Raw genomic sequence first — 14,984 nt, forward strand, 5'->3', positions numbered from 1 at the left:
TGTCGATAGCAAAAAGTGTATATGATAGTGTTCATTAACATCTTCCAAAACATAGCATTTATGGAAACACTATGTAGTATTTATGGACATCTTCCCATGGCACATTTTATCCCAACAATAATCCTGTGAAGAGTTGATCAAGTCATGAGTGAATTTCCTGCCCAAATGAGTCAGTCCAACACCCAGCACTACTTTTTATTCAGAAAATTATCTCTGACTCTACAAGAGAAGTGAAGCCCTTTCAAGAGTCATGAAAGCATGTTTTTGTATGCAGGCAGTCCCCAACTTACAAAAAAACCTCATAGTTAAGAATGGCTGAGACAACAAGATGTCAGAGAAATCTCCCTCTCAGAAGGGAAATGCAGTCCTGAAAGAGTTATCACAAGGAAAAGGTGTCTCAACTGAAGCTTTATCACCAATCCTTGATTCCAATTATCACAGAGACAGAAAGTGAGATGAAATCTTTTGAACAGAGGCACAGACAGCAAAGCAAACACCACAGGGGTGTTAGCCCTTCCCTATGCTATCCAAAGTGTGTGTGCGTGTGTTTATGTATGTATGTGTGTGTGTAATACACACATGCGCGCGCGCACACACACACACACAAATATATATATATATATATATATATATATATATATATATATATATATAGAGAGAGAGAGAGAGAGAGAGAGAGAGAGAGAGAGAGAGAGAGTTACACTTAAAAATGTATCTGTCCCAACTTGCATTCAAATTCAATTTAAGAACAAACCTACATAACCTATCTTGTTCGCAATTTGGGAACTGCCTGTTTAATTGATATTGTTTTAGTTGGTTATTGTACAGGTTAAAGCTGCCCTCCAGAGAAGGCTTGTGTACAGATTCCAAAACACTTTATCCTCAGCAGAGACATGAAGAGGCAATTCATTATTATATTTTGAAGCATTTTGACTATTTAGCAGTGAGAAATTGCAAAGACAAAAATTAGAACTGGTTGCTTACAGTCTTCTCCCAGTTGTTCATTTCTTCAACATTTCCTGGATAAGAGCTAGTATGAGGATTTGTAAAACATTCCTTCAATCCATCCCTTCGCTTACCGATTGTCTGAATTCAGAGACATGTTACAGCCATTCTGGATTTCTCTGAAAATCCAAAGACAGGTGATGCTGCCCGTGATATTCATTTCTGCTTTTATTTCAACACTTTCAAGCACATCAACTTCCACACTTTCTGCTGCTTTATAGACATTCCCAATGCCTTGAGAATTCAGGGAACACCGGAAATAGTAAGCATTTTTTGGTATCTGTATTGAAGGGGAAAGGTAAAAAAAATAATGCTTTGCACTGTATTCTCCATTTTTACCTGCACCAATTCATAGATGCTAAAAACTTCATGACAGCATTTTAAATATATCATGCTCAGCATGGGGCAGATGGGATGGCCTCATTACCTGATGTGAATGGCATCCCAAAGTACAGGGAAGCTCTGGAGCATTCCCCAACTTTCCTTAATGTGGGGCACAACTACATTAAGCAAGTGTATCTTGTGTTGGAGATGAGATGGCTCCATGTGTCATGTAGATAGTTGATTCTTGCATATTTTGGGCTATTATGCCCATGTATATGTGCCCTAAGAATATACCTTTCTGTGCTAGACCCTGTGTATGTATGTGCATGCATGTGAATGCATGTCTGTCTGTCTTTCTCTGTATGGAAACATGGGACTGGTTGTTGACCAGCTTCTGTCTTGCTAATTTGATTATTCTGTTTGAGTGATCTAATACGATCTCTTTCTAATTTATCTGCAAAAGAAACAAAGAACAAAGTAAAATACATTTCCAAGAAGGTTACTGGATCAGTGGACCAGAGATTACAAGAAACAGGAGGTAGCAAGTGAGAACTGTGGACTGTGTAGTGTTAAAAGAGTTGTAGTTTGGTGAGGCATCAGGATGATTTGGCAGAGCAGGCTAAAGACTTTGCAAAACTACAACTCCTATGATTCCATAGCAATGATCCATGGCAGTGAAATCAGTGTCAAACTGCATTAATTCTCCAGACAAAATGTAGGTCTGTGACTCTAATATTATGACTTTCCTTCTCCTGTATGATTTTAACATCTTTGCCTGATGAAGAAGCTAGCAAAGCTTTGAAGATTTACAGGATCTATTTTTTTGCTTTTTAGTTAGCCCAATAAAAGTATCACCATTTTGAGGCACAAAGATTTCACAAGAAGACTGTAACAAATCAGTTGTCCATCACAGCTGTAAAATCTTTTTTTTTTTTTTTTTTTGTCACCCAGTCCAGTGAAGCCGTTCCAGAAAGATGCTGTTTTGCCTGGTCTTGTGATTAGGTGTGACAGGCAAGAATGCCAATAAAAGCCTATTTATATCTCCCTACCTTGTTCTTTAAAAACAGTGCTCATAAGGAATGGCAGTCTATTAACTTGCAGTTAGTATTTTTCTGCTTATAATAGCACCACTTTTCTTTCGCAGGTATGGTGATTTTAGAAAAACAAACACGTCTTTGCCTGATGAAGAAGAGAGTGAGCTTTGAGAACCATCTTAATGATTCTAAATGACATAAAAAGGTAACATCAATGTGTATTTGGGAATTCACATTTTGTTTACTGGTCAATATGGCTCTTGAAACATCCAACATGTTATGTGTGGAAATGAAGAGAAATGCAAGTACTGGACAAGTGAATTGTGGTACAAGTCTCAATGCCACAATTTAGATACGGTGGTTTGTTTTTTCTTGATTGAAAAGTTTGCCTTTCAACAAGAAACCCTGTAGTGGCTAACAATCAAAATATTACTTTCAATAACTGACATGTTAATTTATTCTTTTAAAAATCATTCTTTTAAAAAATGACTGCAAATGCATCCATAAAGGCATAAAAATAACAATACATTATCAGAGGATTACCATGTTAAGTCAGTTGCTGCAAAAATAACAAAAATGGTATTTTGGCATACTAAAAAGTAACCATTTATCATGTCAAAAATGGTGTTTATCTAAACTAAACAAGTTATTGTGAGTTAACATGTACAGGGTGCCCCAAAAGTCTGCATAAGTAGGAAAAATTAACAAAACCATATTATATTATATTATATTATATTATATTATATTATATTATATTATATTATATTACTAGCTGTGCCCGGCCACGCGTTGCTGTGGCTTAGTCTGGTGATGTTGGTCAGTCTACATTAGGTTGTATTTATGCTGTGACCTCCACCCTTCTTTATACTCACATTAGTAGTAGTATTTGAAGTCTGTTACCTTCTTCAATTTTTGTGTTGATTGATAATTGCTTGAGATCCCTGTTGTCTTTGGTTTGTTGTTAGTTGTAATGTCTGATTCTGCTGAGTGCGGTTTATATTTTTATTGTGGTACAATAGTCTTTTTTTTGTTTTGCCTGTGTAGGTGTTTATTATTATTGTTGTTGTAGTGATTATGAAGGTTGGATAAGTTAGATGCTGCTGTATTGTTTTTTGGAGGCCCAGTGTAGCACTGACTAGCCTCTCAGCCTCAGTGCCTGGCTGTTTCTTGCCTGTGATGGTGTTGATTCTTATTGTTGTTGTTGTTGTCATTGTTATTATTGTAATTGTTTTTTGGAGGCCAAGTGTGAATGTAGGGATTAGGGAGGTGGATGAGTTGTGTTGTCAAATTTTGTATTTGTTATAGTCACAATGCGTTGTTGTGAGTTTTGTGGGTCTGGATTGTGGTTTTGTGGTGTGGTTGTGTTGTTATAACTGAGAGGCAAGACTTTTGTGTTGTGTTGGCAAGTTTTGTATTTCTGGGGTGTTTAGTTGTATGCCAAGTTTTGTATTTCTGGGGCGTTTAGTTGTATGCCAAGTTTTGTATTTCTGGGGCGTTTAGTTGTGTGCCAAGTTTTGTATTTCTGGGGCGTTTAGTTGTGTTGTTATAGTCACGATGCAGTGTTGTGAGTTTTGTGGGTCCGGATTGTGGTTTTGTGGTGTGGTTGTGTTGTTACAATCGGGAGGGAATGCTTTTGTGTTGTGTTGCCAAGTTTCGTATTTCTGGGGCGTTTAGTTGTGTTGTTATAGTCATGATGCGTTGTTGTGAGTTTTGTGGGTCCAGTGTGGTTTTGTGGTGTGGTTGTGTTGTTACAACTGGGAGGCAAGGCTTTTGCATTGTTTTGCCAAGTTTTGTATTTCTGGGGCGTTTAGTTGTGTTATAGTCACGATGCGTTGTTGTGAATTTTGTGGGTCCGGATTGTGGTTTTGTGGTGTAGTTGTGTTGTTACAACCAGGAGAAAAGGCTTTTGCGTTGTATTGTCAAGTTTTATATTTCTGGGGCGTTTAGTTGTGTGCCAAGTTTCGTATTTCTGGGGCGTTTAGTTGTGTTGTTATAGTCACGATGTGTTGTTGTGAGTTTTATGGGTCCGGTTTGTGGTTTTGTGGTGTGGTTGTGTTGTTACAACCTGGAGGGAAGGCTTTTGCGTTGTGTTGCCAAGTTTCGTATTTCTGGGGCGTTTAGTTGTGTTGTTATAGTCACAATGCGTTGTTGTGAGTTTTGTGGGTCCTGTGTGGTTTTGTGGTGTGGTTGTGTTGTTACAACTGGGAGGCAAGGCTTTTGCATTTTGTTGCCAAGTTTTGTATTTCTGGGGCGTTTAGTTGTGTTGTTATCGCATGATGCGTTGTTGTGTGTTTTGTGGGTCTGGATTGTGGTTTTGTGGTGTGGTTGTGTTGTTGTAACCTGGAGGCAAGCCTTTTGCATTGTGTTGCCAAATTTCGTATTTCTGCGATGTTTAGTTTTGTTGTTATAGTCACTGCGCAAACAACTTTATCATTTTTTATATATAGATATTATATTATATTATTATGTGTTATGGTGTACAAAGAAAAGATTAGAAATATGGATCACTTAAAAAAACACATACAAAATCCTATTACTTACATAACAACTGATATCCTGGAATGTGTTTGCCACGAGTGGAGGGAAGATATGGGGTGCATGTAGAAAGAGGTGGCCAACATGTAAATAATATTTTGTAAAATTTTGTATTGAATATTTTATAATTAAATTTACATCTGACTACGTTTTCCCATTTTTCCTATGTATGGTGGCTTTTGTGTGTACAGAAAAAGAGACTGTATGGTCACCTTAAGCTGAATGTTGATCATAGAATCACATTGGAAGACCTATAGCTCCCTAGAGAAACCACATGAAATCTGCAAATAATCCAGTCTGCAAAAGTTAAGCCTGCAAGTGTGGAGAGTTGACTGTACATCCTTCCTCCCAAAGATGCTATTTGCCTAACCTCTGGAGAAGGCAATACTCGAAAAACAAGATCTCTAACACTGATCTCAAGAGTGTATCTATACCAATGGTTCCCAACCTTTTTTTGACCAAGGCCCACTTGACCAGGGACCACTCTCCAACATTAGTACCAAAAGGGTTATGAATCAGTTTTTGGTCAACTTTAGATTTGGTTTGGTTATTTGGGATTCTCACTGCCCACAGCTGGGCCACATCCCACAGGTCGAGAACCACTGATCTATACTATGTGCACAGTAATTTGATACTAAAGCCGCTTTGAGTCTCCTTGTGGAGAAAAAAAATCAGGGTATAAATAAACATCATAATAATACTTTAGATGTCATGGTTGCATCCAATGAGACCTGGCAATTGCAGTTTGGTCAGATATTTGGAATTGTCTGCTAGAAACCTCTGTTGATGTAAAGTGCACTAAAGTTCTCTTTCAGAGAATTCTCAGCACCTCACCAAACTAGGATTCCCAGGAGTCTATTGATCGAGACATAACAAATGAATGACAACTGGAGGGATATCAAACATGGTGGTGTACATATTTCCTCAGACACCAGGCAGTTCCGTATGGGAGCGTACATATCCATTTACCTTTTGGAAAGACGATACATCTGACTCTCTTGCAGCTGTACTGTTTCGCGTGGTTAAATGACAGATTATCTCTGATGTATTCCTTCTTATCACAGCAGTCGATGCCACCATAAGAACCAGAGCTACGAAAAAACCACACACACACACACAAATCACCAGAATGCAATGTAAAGGCTATAGAGGTATCAGGAAATTGAGGAACCTGTAGATAAAGGCAACCCAAATGATTAACAAGCTCAAGCAATGCCTCTACACGAGCAAAAGCTTTTGGTGACTTTTTTTAGCTCAGGAAGAAAAGCCAGTCAGGAGGTGCATTGAAACTGTAGAATCAATGCAGTTTGACACAACTTCATCTGCTATGGCTCAATGCTAAGGAATAATAGCAGTTGTAGCTTTTTAAGATCTTTAGCCTTCCCTGCCAAATAGTGCTGGTGCCTCTTCAAACTACAACTCCTTGGACTCCACAGCATTGAGTCATGGCAGTTAAAATGGTACTCAACTCCATCAGTTCTACAGTGCGGATGCACCCAGAAATACAATACGGATGTTGATGTGTAGTGCAGCAAAAGCAGTAGGTAGAACATTCCCCTTTGCCCCAGAAGCTGAAGTTGAATGGTGGGAGATTCAGGACAGTTACAAAGAAAGACATTTTCAATAAAGCTTGTAATTAAACTGTGCATTTTTTTTGCCAGAAGACCCAGCAATGGTCACCAGTTTGGATTGAATTAAAGCAAAATTCATAATAGAAAAGGCTGTAATTCATCACAATTGAGATATATTGCCCTCGTGGAATAGGAAAAATAACTAAATGTAAGGTGTGCTTCCATCATCCAGTTCCTAGTAAAGCTCCCTTTCCCTCTCCTATGAAGAACTACCAGAGTTAGATGTTGAGGAACCACCTTCTTCATCCTCAAGAGAAGGGAGAACAACTCACAATCAGAAGGCACAAAGAGAAAAGTGAAAAAGAGAAAAGGCAAAAGATAAAAGGAGTGGGATATCAAATAAAAGGACTACGTTATCACACTGGGGCTTTAATGCAGGTAGTCCCATTCTTCTGCTGCTTGAAGAATTCTGGAAAAATGTAGATTAGGGCAGGGTCTTTTGAATATTCAGCTACGGAGGTCCTTGCCTTTCCAAACTATATTTCCCAAAATTCTGCAGGCGACAGAAGAACCGGGCTGCCCGTGCTAAAGCCCCCGTGCTATAACATGTAAGCTAGAATACAGCCAATTCCTCCTCCTCTGTTGTTGCTATTACTATTATTACTATTACCCAACATCTGAAAAAATAAATTGCAATTAGTCCAAAGCATTTTGGATAAGGGACACAGAGCCTGTATTTTTCCGAGAATATAGGACGAACTTGCTGGGCCAAAACATTCTGAAGTCCATCATTGTATTCCCACCGTCGCCATTTACAACCTGATCAAACGGGCTAATTGCTTGTCATATGCCAATTCCTCTTCCATTTTGCCACAGGCCCTGCCGGCCCACATCCCAATATGTACAACTATTTCCAATGGGGCTCCGCTGTAAAAAGGAATAGAAACTGGCATACACCTCCGCGGCAGCAACAGAAGAAGCTTCCTGTGTTGCATTGGGATCAACAGGGGAAGCCCAGCGGCAGACGCTTCCCCTGTGGGATGAGGTAAGGGGGAAACTGGGGGGCGCAGGCAGGGCATGAGGCAATAGGTTCCCCACGCTCCCTGCCAGGCCCTGACAGGTTGGCCATGATGCATGGTGAACCGCATACGTGATGTGATAAGGTCATTATAAGCTCCACTGGCTGCCGATATGCTACCGAGCCCAATTCAAAGTGCTGGTTTTGACCTACAAAGCCCTAAATGGTTCTGGCCCATCTTACCTGTCCGAACGTATTTCCCCCTATGAGCCTTCTAGAACTCTTAGATCATCGGGGGAGGCCCTGCTCTCGGTCCCACCAGCCTCGCAGGTAAGGCTGGTGGGAACGAGGGACAGGGCCTTCTCGGTGGTGGCTCCTCGGCTGTGGAACACCCTCCCCAGCAACATACGGCAGATACCAACTCTCCTAGGCTTCAGGAAAGCCTTAAAGACATGGCTGTGCACGCAAGCTTTTAATGAATAAGAACATGGACTTTACATGACCTGTACGAAGACTCGAGGATTCTGGATGAATGGATTTTAATCTTGGACATTCTTAAAATTTTATATAATGTGATTTTATTTTGTAATGGTACTTGTTTTATATGAACTGTTGTTTTGTAGATTGTTTTATATGAATTGTTGTTTTTACATTGTTTTTAGGCATTGAATTTTTGCCTGTTTACTGTAAGCCGCTTTGAGTCTCCTCGGAGAGAAAGGCGGGGTAAAAGTGATGTAAATAAATAAATAATAAATAAATAAATTAGACATTCATGAGATATCTTGAAGATGGCACCTATGTCTAAACATGATATTCATTATCTTTCATACACACTTTGACATAACCTGGGGGTCATTTTATACATGATATCTTAATTTGTCCATGAAACAGGGTTTGTGTACATTGAACCATTAGAAAGCAAAGGGGTCACTATCTCAGCTGCTCTAGAGAAGAATTTTGGAGCATTTTGGTATCCAGATACGGAATCCTCAACCTATGCTTATCGTTTCTTATTTTCCTATCCAATACCTGTTGCATAGTTTGTATATTTTCTTTGGACCATAACAATTTTCACTGTAGAAGGCTTTCACGGCTGGAATCACTGGAGTATTGTGTGGTTTCCAGGCTGTATGGTCATCTTCTAGCAGCATTTTCTCCTGACGTTTCTCCTGCATCTGTGGCTGGTATCTTCAGAGGATTCTTCAGACATGCCTGTCACAGATGTAGGTGAAACATCAGGGGGAAATGCTGCTAGAACATAGCCATACAGCCCAGAAACCACACAACACCCCATAATAATTAGATTTCTTTCAAAATGTGATTGATTAAAAGTAGTGCATATTGGATTCTTCAGTGGCTACTCTGTTTGCAATTGGATTGTTTTATTTGCATTCATATAAGTGTTTATGGATTTATCATTTGTGAGTGGTCTTGAAAGGGATTTGCTCGAAATGTCAGCATGTGTAAGTCACACATTCTCGGCTCCAGAAAACACTGTATTCAAGTTAGGGTTATTATAAATCTGAAGTAACTTGAAGGTAAACAACAAAAACAACATTTCTGAAGACAGTTGTTGCAGCTGTGAATAGAAAGTAGCCAGCCCTATTGAAAGACCACTTCCCTGGAATTCTTCATTCAGATGCCATCAATGACCATTGACAGCCTTGGTGGCAACTGAATGATGTCCTTATTGCTGCAGTTAACCTTTTCCAGAAAAGAAATGACATGGAAAGGCAGCTACAGTACAACTGATTACAATTGGCTTTACCTGTGGTTAGTTCCTTCTTCTTACTTCACTTTTTCTGGTTCCTTATATTTTGTTTCTACCACTAGGACTAGGAAGTGGGTTTTTACCCTCAAATACGTATATTTTAAAACAAACCTCAAACAGAGAACATGATGCTATTCTCATTTTTCAGGAAACATGAACTACGTGCTGTGATGGACAGTAAGGAAACCCAAACTGCAGCTCAGATGGAAGAATGGCTTCTGACGCCCCTTGGCCAAACAACTGTTAACAACTTTCTTCTGCAGCTGGGAGAAGCATGGTGTTTTTGTTGGAAATTCAACAATGTTAAGAACTGAAGAGTGAAGCATGCCTTAAATTGGGCAGTACTTAGTCCACCTATGCTGACCAATCTGTGTTGTATCTGATGCTCTTAGGGATGTTTATCTACCTCTTTTTCTTCTCATGAGTCCTCTCTTAGTCTTCCAAGATACAGCTAGGTTAAATAAGAACCCTGAGTTACTATCCTATCCTAGAATGGAGTCCCTACAATACATTTATTCATTTATTTATTTACGACATTTCTATCCCACCTTTCTCCACCCTGGAGGGGACTCAAGGCGGCTTTACATATAGGCAGCTATTTGATGCCTTAGAAACAGAATGCAATTAAAATGAACATTTAAAATAGAATAATAAAATGCAATTAAAACACTTAGAAACATTTAAAACAATATCATCACAAATAATCACATAATCCACAAGCATAATCCGGACCATTCCTATAGTCATTGCACATCATTCCATACCTGTCTATTGCACAAGTTCTCCAAAGGCATAGTCACAAAGCCATGTTTTTACTCCCTTGCAGAAGATTAGGAGGGAGGGAGCTGATCTAATATCCCTGGGGAGGGAATTCCATAGCCAAGGGGCCACAACTGAGAAGGTCCTGTCTCGCCTCCACCAATCGCGCCTGCAAAGGAGGCAGGACTGAGAGCTTACTACTTACTTTCCCTCAATGATCTTAAACTCCAAGATGGATATATGTTTGGACAGGAAAGCTGGGCCAGAGCCATTTAGGGCTTTATAGGCTAAAGCCAGCACTTTGAATTGTGCTCGGTAACAGATTGGCAGACGTAACAGGGGGTTGTATGCTCCCTGTATGCTGCTCCAGTGAGCAACCTGGCTGCCGACTGTTGGACCATTTGAAGCTTCCAATCAGTTTTTAAAGGCAACCCCACGTAGAGCATGTTGCAGTAATCTTTTCCGAATGTAACCAGAGCATGGTCTACCATGGTCAAGTTGACTTCCCAAGGTATGGGCGCAAATGGTTCACAAATTTAAATTGTGCAAAAGCTCCCCTGGCCACCTCCAAAACCTGGGGTTCCAGGCTCAGCGATGAGTCCAGGAGAACTCCCATGCTGCGAACCTGCATCTTTAGAGGGAGTGTAACCAATTCCAACACAGGCTGTAACCCTATACCCTGTTTGGCCTTGCAACTGAGCAGAAGTACTTCTGTCTTGCCTGGATTCAGTGATAGAGTTGAACGTCATCTGTGTACAGATGACATCAAACTCCAAAACACTGGATGATCTCTCCCGACACCTTCATGTAGATGTTTTTGTTTTGTTTTTCGTGTCAGGAGCAACCGGAGTTGCTTCTGGAGTGAGAGAATTGGCCGTCTGCAAGGACGTTGCCCAGGGGACGCCCAGATGTTTGTTTGTTTTTTGATGTTTTTACCATCCTTGTGGGAGGCTTCTCTCATGTCCCATGTAGATGTTAAACAAGATAGGAAACAGTATTGCGCCCTGTGGGACCCCACAAGACAAAGGCTGTGGGGCCAAGCAGGTGTCCCCCCCCCCCCCCCCCCCCCCGCCCAGCAACACCTTCTGAGAGCAACCCTCCAGGAAGGACCGGAGCCACTGCAAAACAGTACCTCCAAGACCCATCTCCAATAAAGCTTAATTTAATTTCTTTCTCAAGCCATAAGTGTGCTTGCTCCTTAAATCAAGCTCTGTAGCTACCACATACAATCTAACAGCATTGTCTTTTCTGATCCTACAAAGTACTGTTCTTATTTGAACCTCCAATGTGAACTTGGATCGTTTATCTTTACCACCTTTTCACTACATAGCTTTTAAAACGTAAATATTGTTCTCCTCTCCTATGTTAAATACAGGGTTGGCAAGTCAATATCATCCCAGGCTCTGAAACCAAGAAACAGACCCCATGATGGCATTACAGAGGCAAACAGACCCTCTTGGTGGCATAGAGAGCAGATTTTCACGATGGCATTGAATATGATAGATCAAGTATTAGTCACAATTGCTGATAGTATATCATTCATTACGCACACATATCAGTGGCATCACTGGAAACCACACTGGTTGATACCATCAGAGGGAAATGACATCAAAATAAATGTCTTGGACATTTTTGTGCAATATTTCCACATAAATTTATCATTAAAAACTTGTTATGAGATATAATCACAAAAACATGTTTCTTAAGCCCAGCTGATATGTACCATAGCAATATACATATAAGGCTAAACCTCTATGGTGATTTACTTTTGTGCCTTCTAATGTACATGCATTTTGGTCGGAGCTGTCATTAGTAGCCTTAAGGCAGTGGTTCTCAGCCTGAGGTCCCCAGATGTTTTTGGCCTTCAACTCCCAGAAATCCTAACAGCTGGTAAACTGGCTGGAATTTCTTGGAGTTATAGGCCAAAAACATCTGGGACCCCAGGTTGAGAACTACTGCCTTAAGCAATTTCCAGCATTTCTAAGCAAAGAAGAGTTTAGATTTATTATAGCTGGGAGGGGAACTGGCAAACTAGAGAAGAGAATCTTTGCCCTAAGATCTGGAAACCCTGCCTCTGAGCAGGGGTTGCAAAAGAACCTTATTGGAAGACAGCTCTCAAAATCTCTCAGCATGCAAACCTAAAACAAGTGTCTGAAAAGAATCTGATCTATACATGGCATTGGGGATGTTGTCAAGTTTGGACTGCAGAATTAGGTGGAGAGTAGGGTGAATAAGAGGAGACTCTCTTATTCAATCTCTGCAGGTGCAGGGCAATGGAAATTACAAAGAGGAGGGATTAGCACATTTCTTCACCTCATTTATTTACTTTATTCAAGCTTTTCAGAACACCCAAATAGGAGGTAAAATATTCTGTTTACATGTATGGTATGTCTATATAGTAGGAAGATATAAATACATGTACAATGAAGCATTTTCTGTTTTTCATAAGGTATTTGTATAGGAGAACAGTTACTCATGTAACTCCACAACCAGAGTCTAATTAGGTTTATATGGATCAAGAATGGCTTTTTAATGTGAGATAAATGGCCCTTCCACACAGCCATATAACCCAGAATATCAAGGCAGAAAATAGCCCAATATCTGCTTTGAGCTGGGTTATCTGAGTCCGCACTATCATATATCCCAGTAGAAAGCAGAAAATGTGGCATTTTATTCAGCTGTGTGGAAGGGGCCAAAGACACCATATTCTTTCTGATCTTGGAGGCTAAGTAGGGTCAGCCTTGTTTAGTACTTGGATGGGTGATAGCCAATGAATATCAGGTGCTGTAGGCTATATTCCAAAGGAAAAAACTGGCAAGACCACACCTTTTTGTATTGGGTACTTTTTAAAAAAAAAACCCTTATGAAATACACAATGTTTCCATAAGTCCATAGGTACATGAAAGCACAGCTGAAGCTTTTGTGTAAACTTAAGCCCAATCTGCACTGACTATTTATTGCACTTTGAAGCACTTTAAGCGGCATTAGCCAGGCAACAAATGAAAGTGCACAAAAGAAAGCTCTTAATATGCATCAGTGTTATATGGTTTGGGTCATCACCACCTTGTCTACAACTGGTTCCAGGATTTCCTATGTAATCATCTGCACAGCAAAATCACTTTCTTCAATACCAGCTTAAAACTGCATTAAATCGTCATTGTAGATGGTCCTTGAGATAAACCTTAGCCTGAACCACTATGGGAGCATCTACACAGTAGAATTAATACAGTTTGATGCCACTTTAACTGCCATGGCTTCATGTGATGGAATCTTGAGAGCAGTAGTTTTGCAAGATCTTTAGCCTTCTCTTCCAAAGAATGCTGGTTCCTCACCAAACTACAACTCCCATGATTGCATAGCATTGAGGCATGGCAATTAAAGTGGGACAACAGTATAAATGCAGCCGAAGTTACGCCTACCCAACTTGGCTGTGTGACACTTTTAACACATCACAGTAGTGTGTGTGTGTGTGTGTGTGTGTGTGTGTGTGTGTGTGTGTGTGTTAGGGGAAACTTGTTTTAAAATGAATGCATCCTGAATATATGTCTCACCCATATCCCTTTTGTGAAACCGAGACTCTACTGTGAAACTCAGCTTCGCTGTGAAACTTCAACTCCTTTTGTTCTCTTTGATTCACGGTTACTCTCCTTTGCATTTCTTTGGCTGTCTTTCAGTGGAGCCACTTTAAAAACTGGAATACCAGTGTATGACATGTTTTCAAACTTCTTCTCCATGTTTTTTGGCCTCTCTTGAGTATAATGGTTGCCACATCCCCTAAAGCTCTACATATGCTGAAACAGATTATTCCAGAAAATATAATAGACATCACAATGGATGTGCCAAAGGTTGTTTCTTTTTTTATGTCTGCTGTACTTGGGAAAGCAAATGCAATCCTTTTGGAAATAACACATAACTGGCAGAAATATGGGAGCGGGGGGGGGGGGGGGGGGTTGAGAAACTGGAAGTGAAACTTGGAAACGTTACTTTTGTGGAGTACAATATCCAAAGTCCCCCAGATATGTGGGAACTGTACTCCACAAAAGTAACTTTCCTAAGCTCTGGGTTGAAGAAAGGCAAGATAAGCCCTTCTTGGTAACTGAATGCAAGAGGAGTTCAATAGCTTTTATTTTATTTTTTTTCCCAATCTTTTCACCAGGCTTGGGATGAAAGGAAGTTTATGGAAGTTAAATTGGATGCATTTAAAATTCACATCACACAAATGTGAAGTATAATTAAACTAGATTGCAATGGAATTAAAATAGTTTTAAAAAACATTGTTGTTGCTGTTATTGTTGTGTGCTTTCAAGCTGTTTCCGACTTATGGCTAGCCTAAACTGACTATAACATGAGTTTTTTTGATGCTGAAATTGTAGAACTTGCCCAAGGTCGCCAAATGGGTTTCCAGGTAAAGGTAAAGATAAAGGTTTCCCCTGACGTTAAGTCCAGTCGTGTCTGACTCTGGGGGTTGGTGCTCATCTCCATTTCTAAGCCGAAGAGCCGGAGTTGTCCGTAGACACCTCCAAGGTCATGTGGCTGGCATGACTGCATGGAGCGCTGTTACCTTCCCACCAGAGCGGTACCTATTGATCTACTCGCATTTGCATGTTTTTGAACTGCTAGGTTGGCAGAAGCTGGAGCTAACAGAGGGTGCTCACTCCGCTCCTTGGATTTGAACCTGGGACCTGTCAGTCTGCACGTTCAGCAGCTCAGCGCTTTAACACACTGCACCATCGGGGGTCTCCGGGTTTCCAGGACCAAGTGGGAAATCAAACTCTGGTCTCCAAAATCATAGCAAAATTCGAAGGACGTTACTCTTAGGGCCCTTCTGCACTGCCCTATATCCCAGGATCCGATCCCAGATTATCTGCTTTAAACTGGATTATATGAGTCTCCACTCTCCACTGACAGATAATCTGGGATAAGCAGATAATCTAGGATCAATGTGTTGTTGAAGGCTTTCATGACCA

General features: G+C 40.4%; 1 protein-coding gene and 1 long non-coding RNA gene across 3 annotated transcripts in view; one reads left to right on the plus strand and one right to left on the minus strand.

Annotated features, from left to right (window-relative positions):
* Nucleotides 1–14,984, minus strand: part of flt3 (fms related receptor tyrosine kinase 3) — a 78,660-nt gene that overhangs the window by 43,909 nt on the left and 19,767 nt on the right. For both annotated transcript variants that reach the window (XM_008107945.3, XM_008107947.3), the window contains exons 2-3: nucleotides 5,868–5,989; nucleotides 1,080–1,285 (exon numbers count right to left, since the gene is read on the minus strand). In XM_008107945.3, coding sequence (XP_008106152.2) covers nucleotides 1,080–1,285; nucleotides 5,868–5,989 — 328 coding nt within the window. The remainder of the gene's footprint in view (nucleotides 1–1,079; nucleotides 1,286–5,867; nucleotides 5,990–14,984) is intronic.
* Nucleotides 2,262–11,659, plus strand: LOC103278426 (uncharacterized). The gene is made up of 3 exons (XR_506040.3): nucleotides 2,262–2,568; nucleotides 7,346–7,514; nucleotides 9,407–11,659. It is a non-coding gene; the product is annotated as an uncharacterized LOC103278426 (long non-coding RNA).

The sequence above is a fragment of the Anolis carolinensis genome, chromosome 3, assembly GCF_035594765.1.
Source record: "Anolis carolinensis isolate JA03-04 chromosome 3, rAnoCar3.1.pri, whole genome shotgun sequence".
Classification (NCBI taxonomy): Eukaryota; Metazoa; Chordata; class Lepidosauria; order Squamata; family Dactyloidae; genus Anolis; species Anolis carolinensis.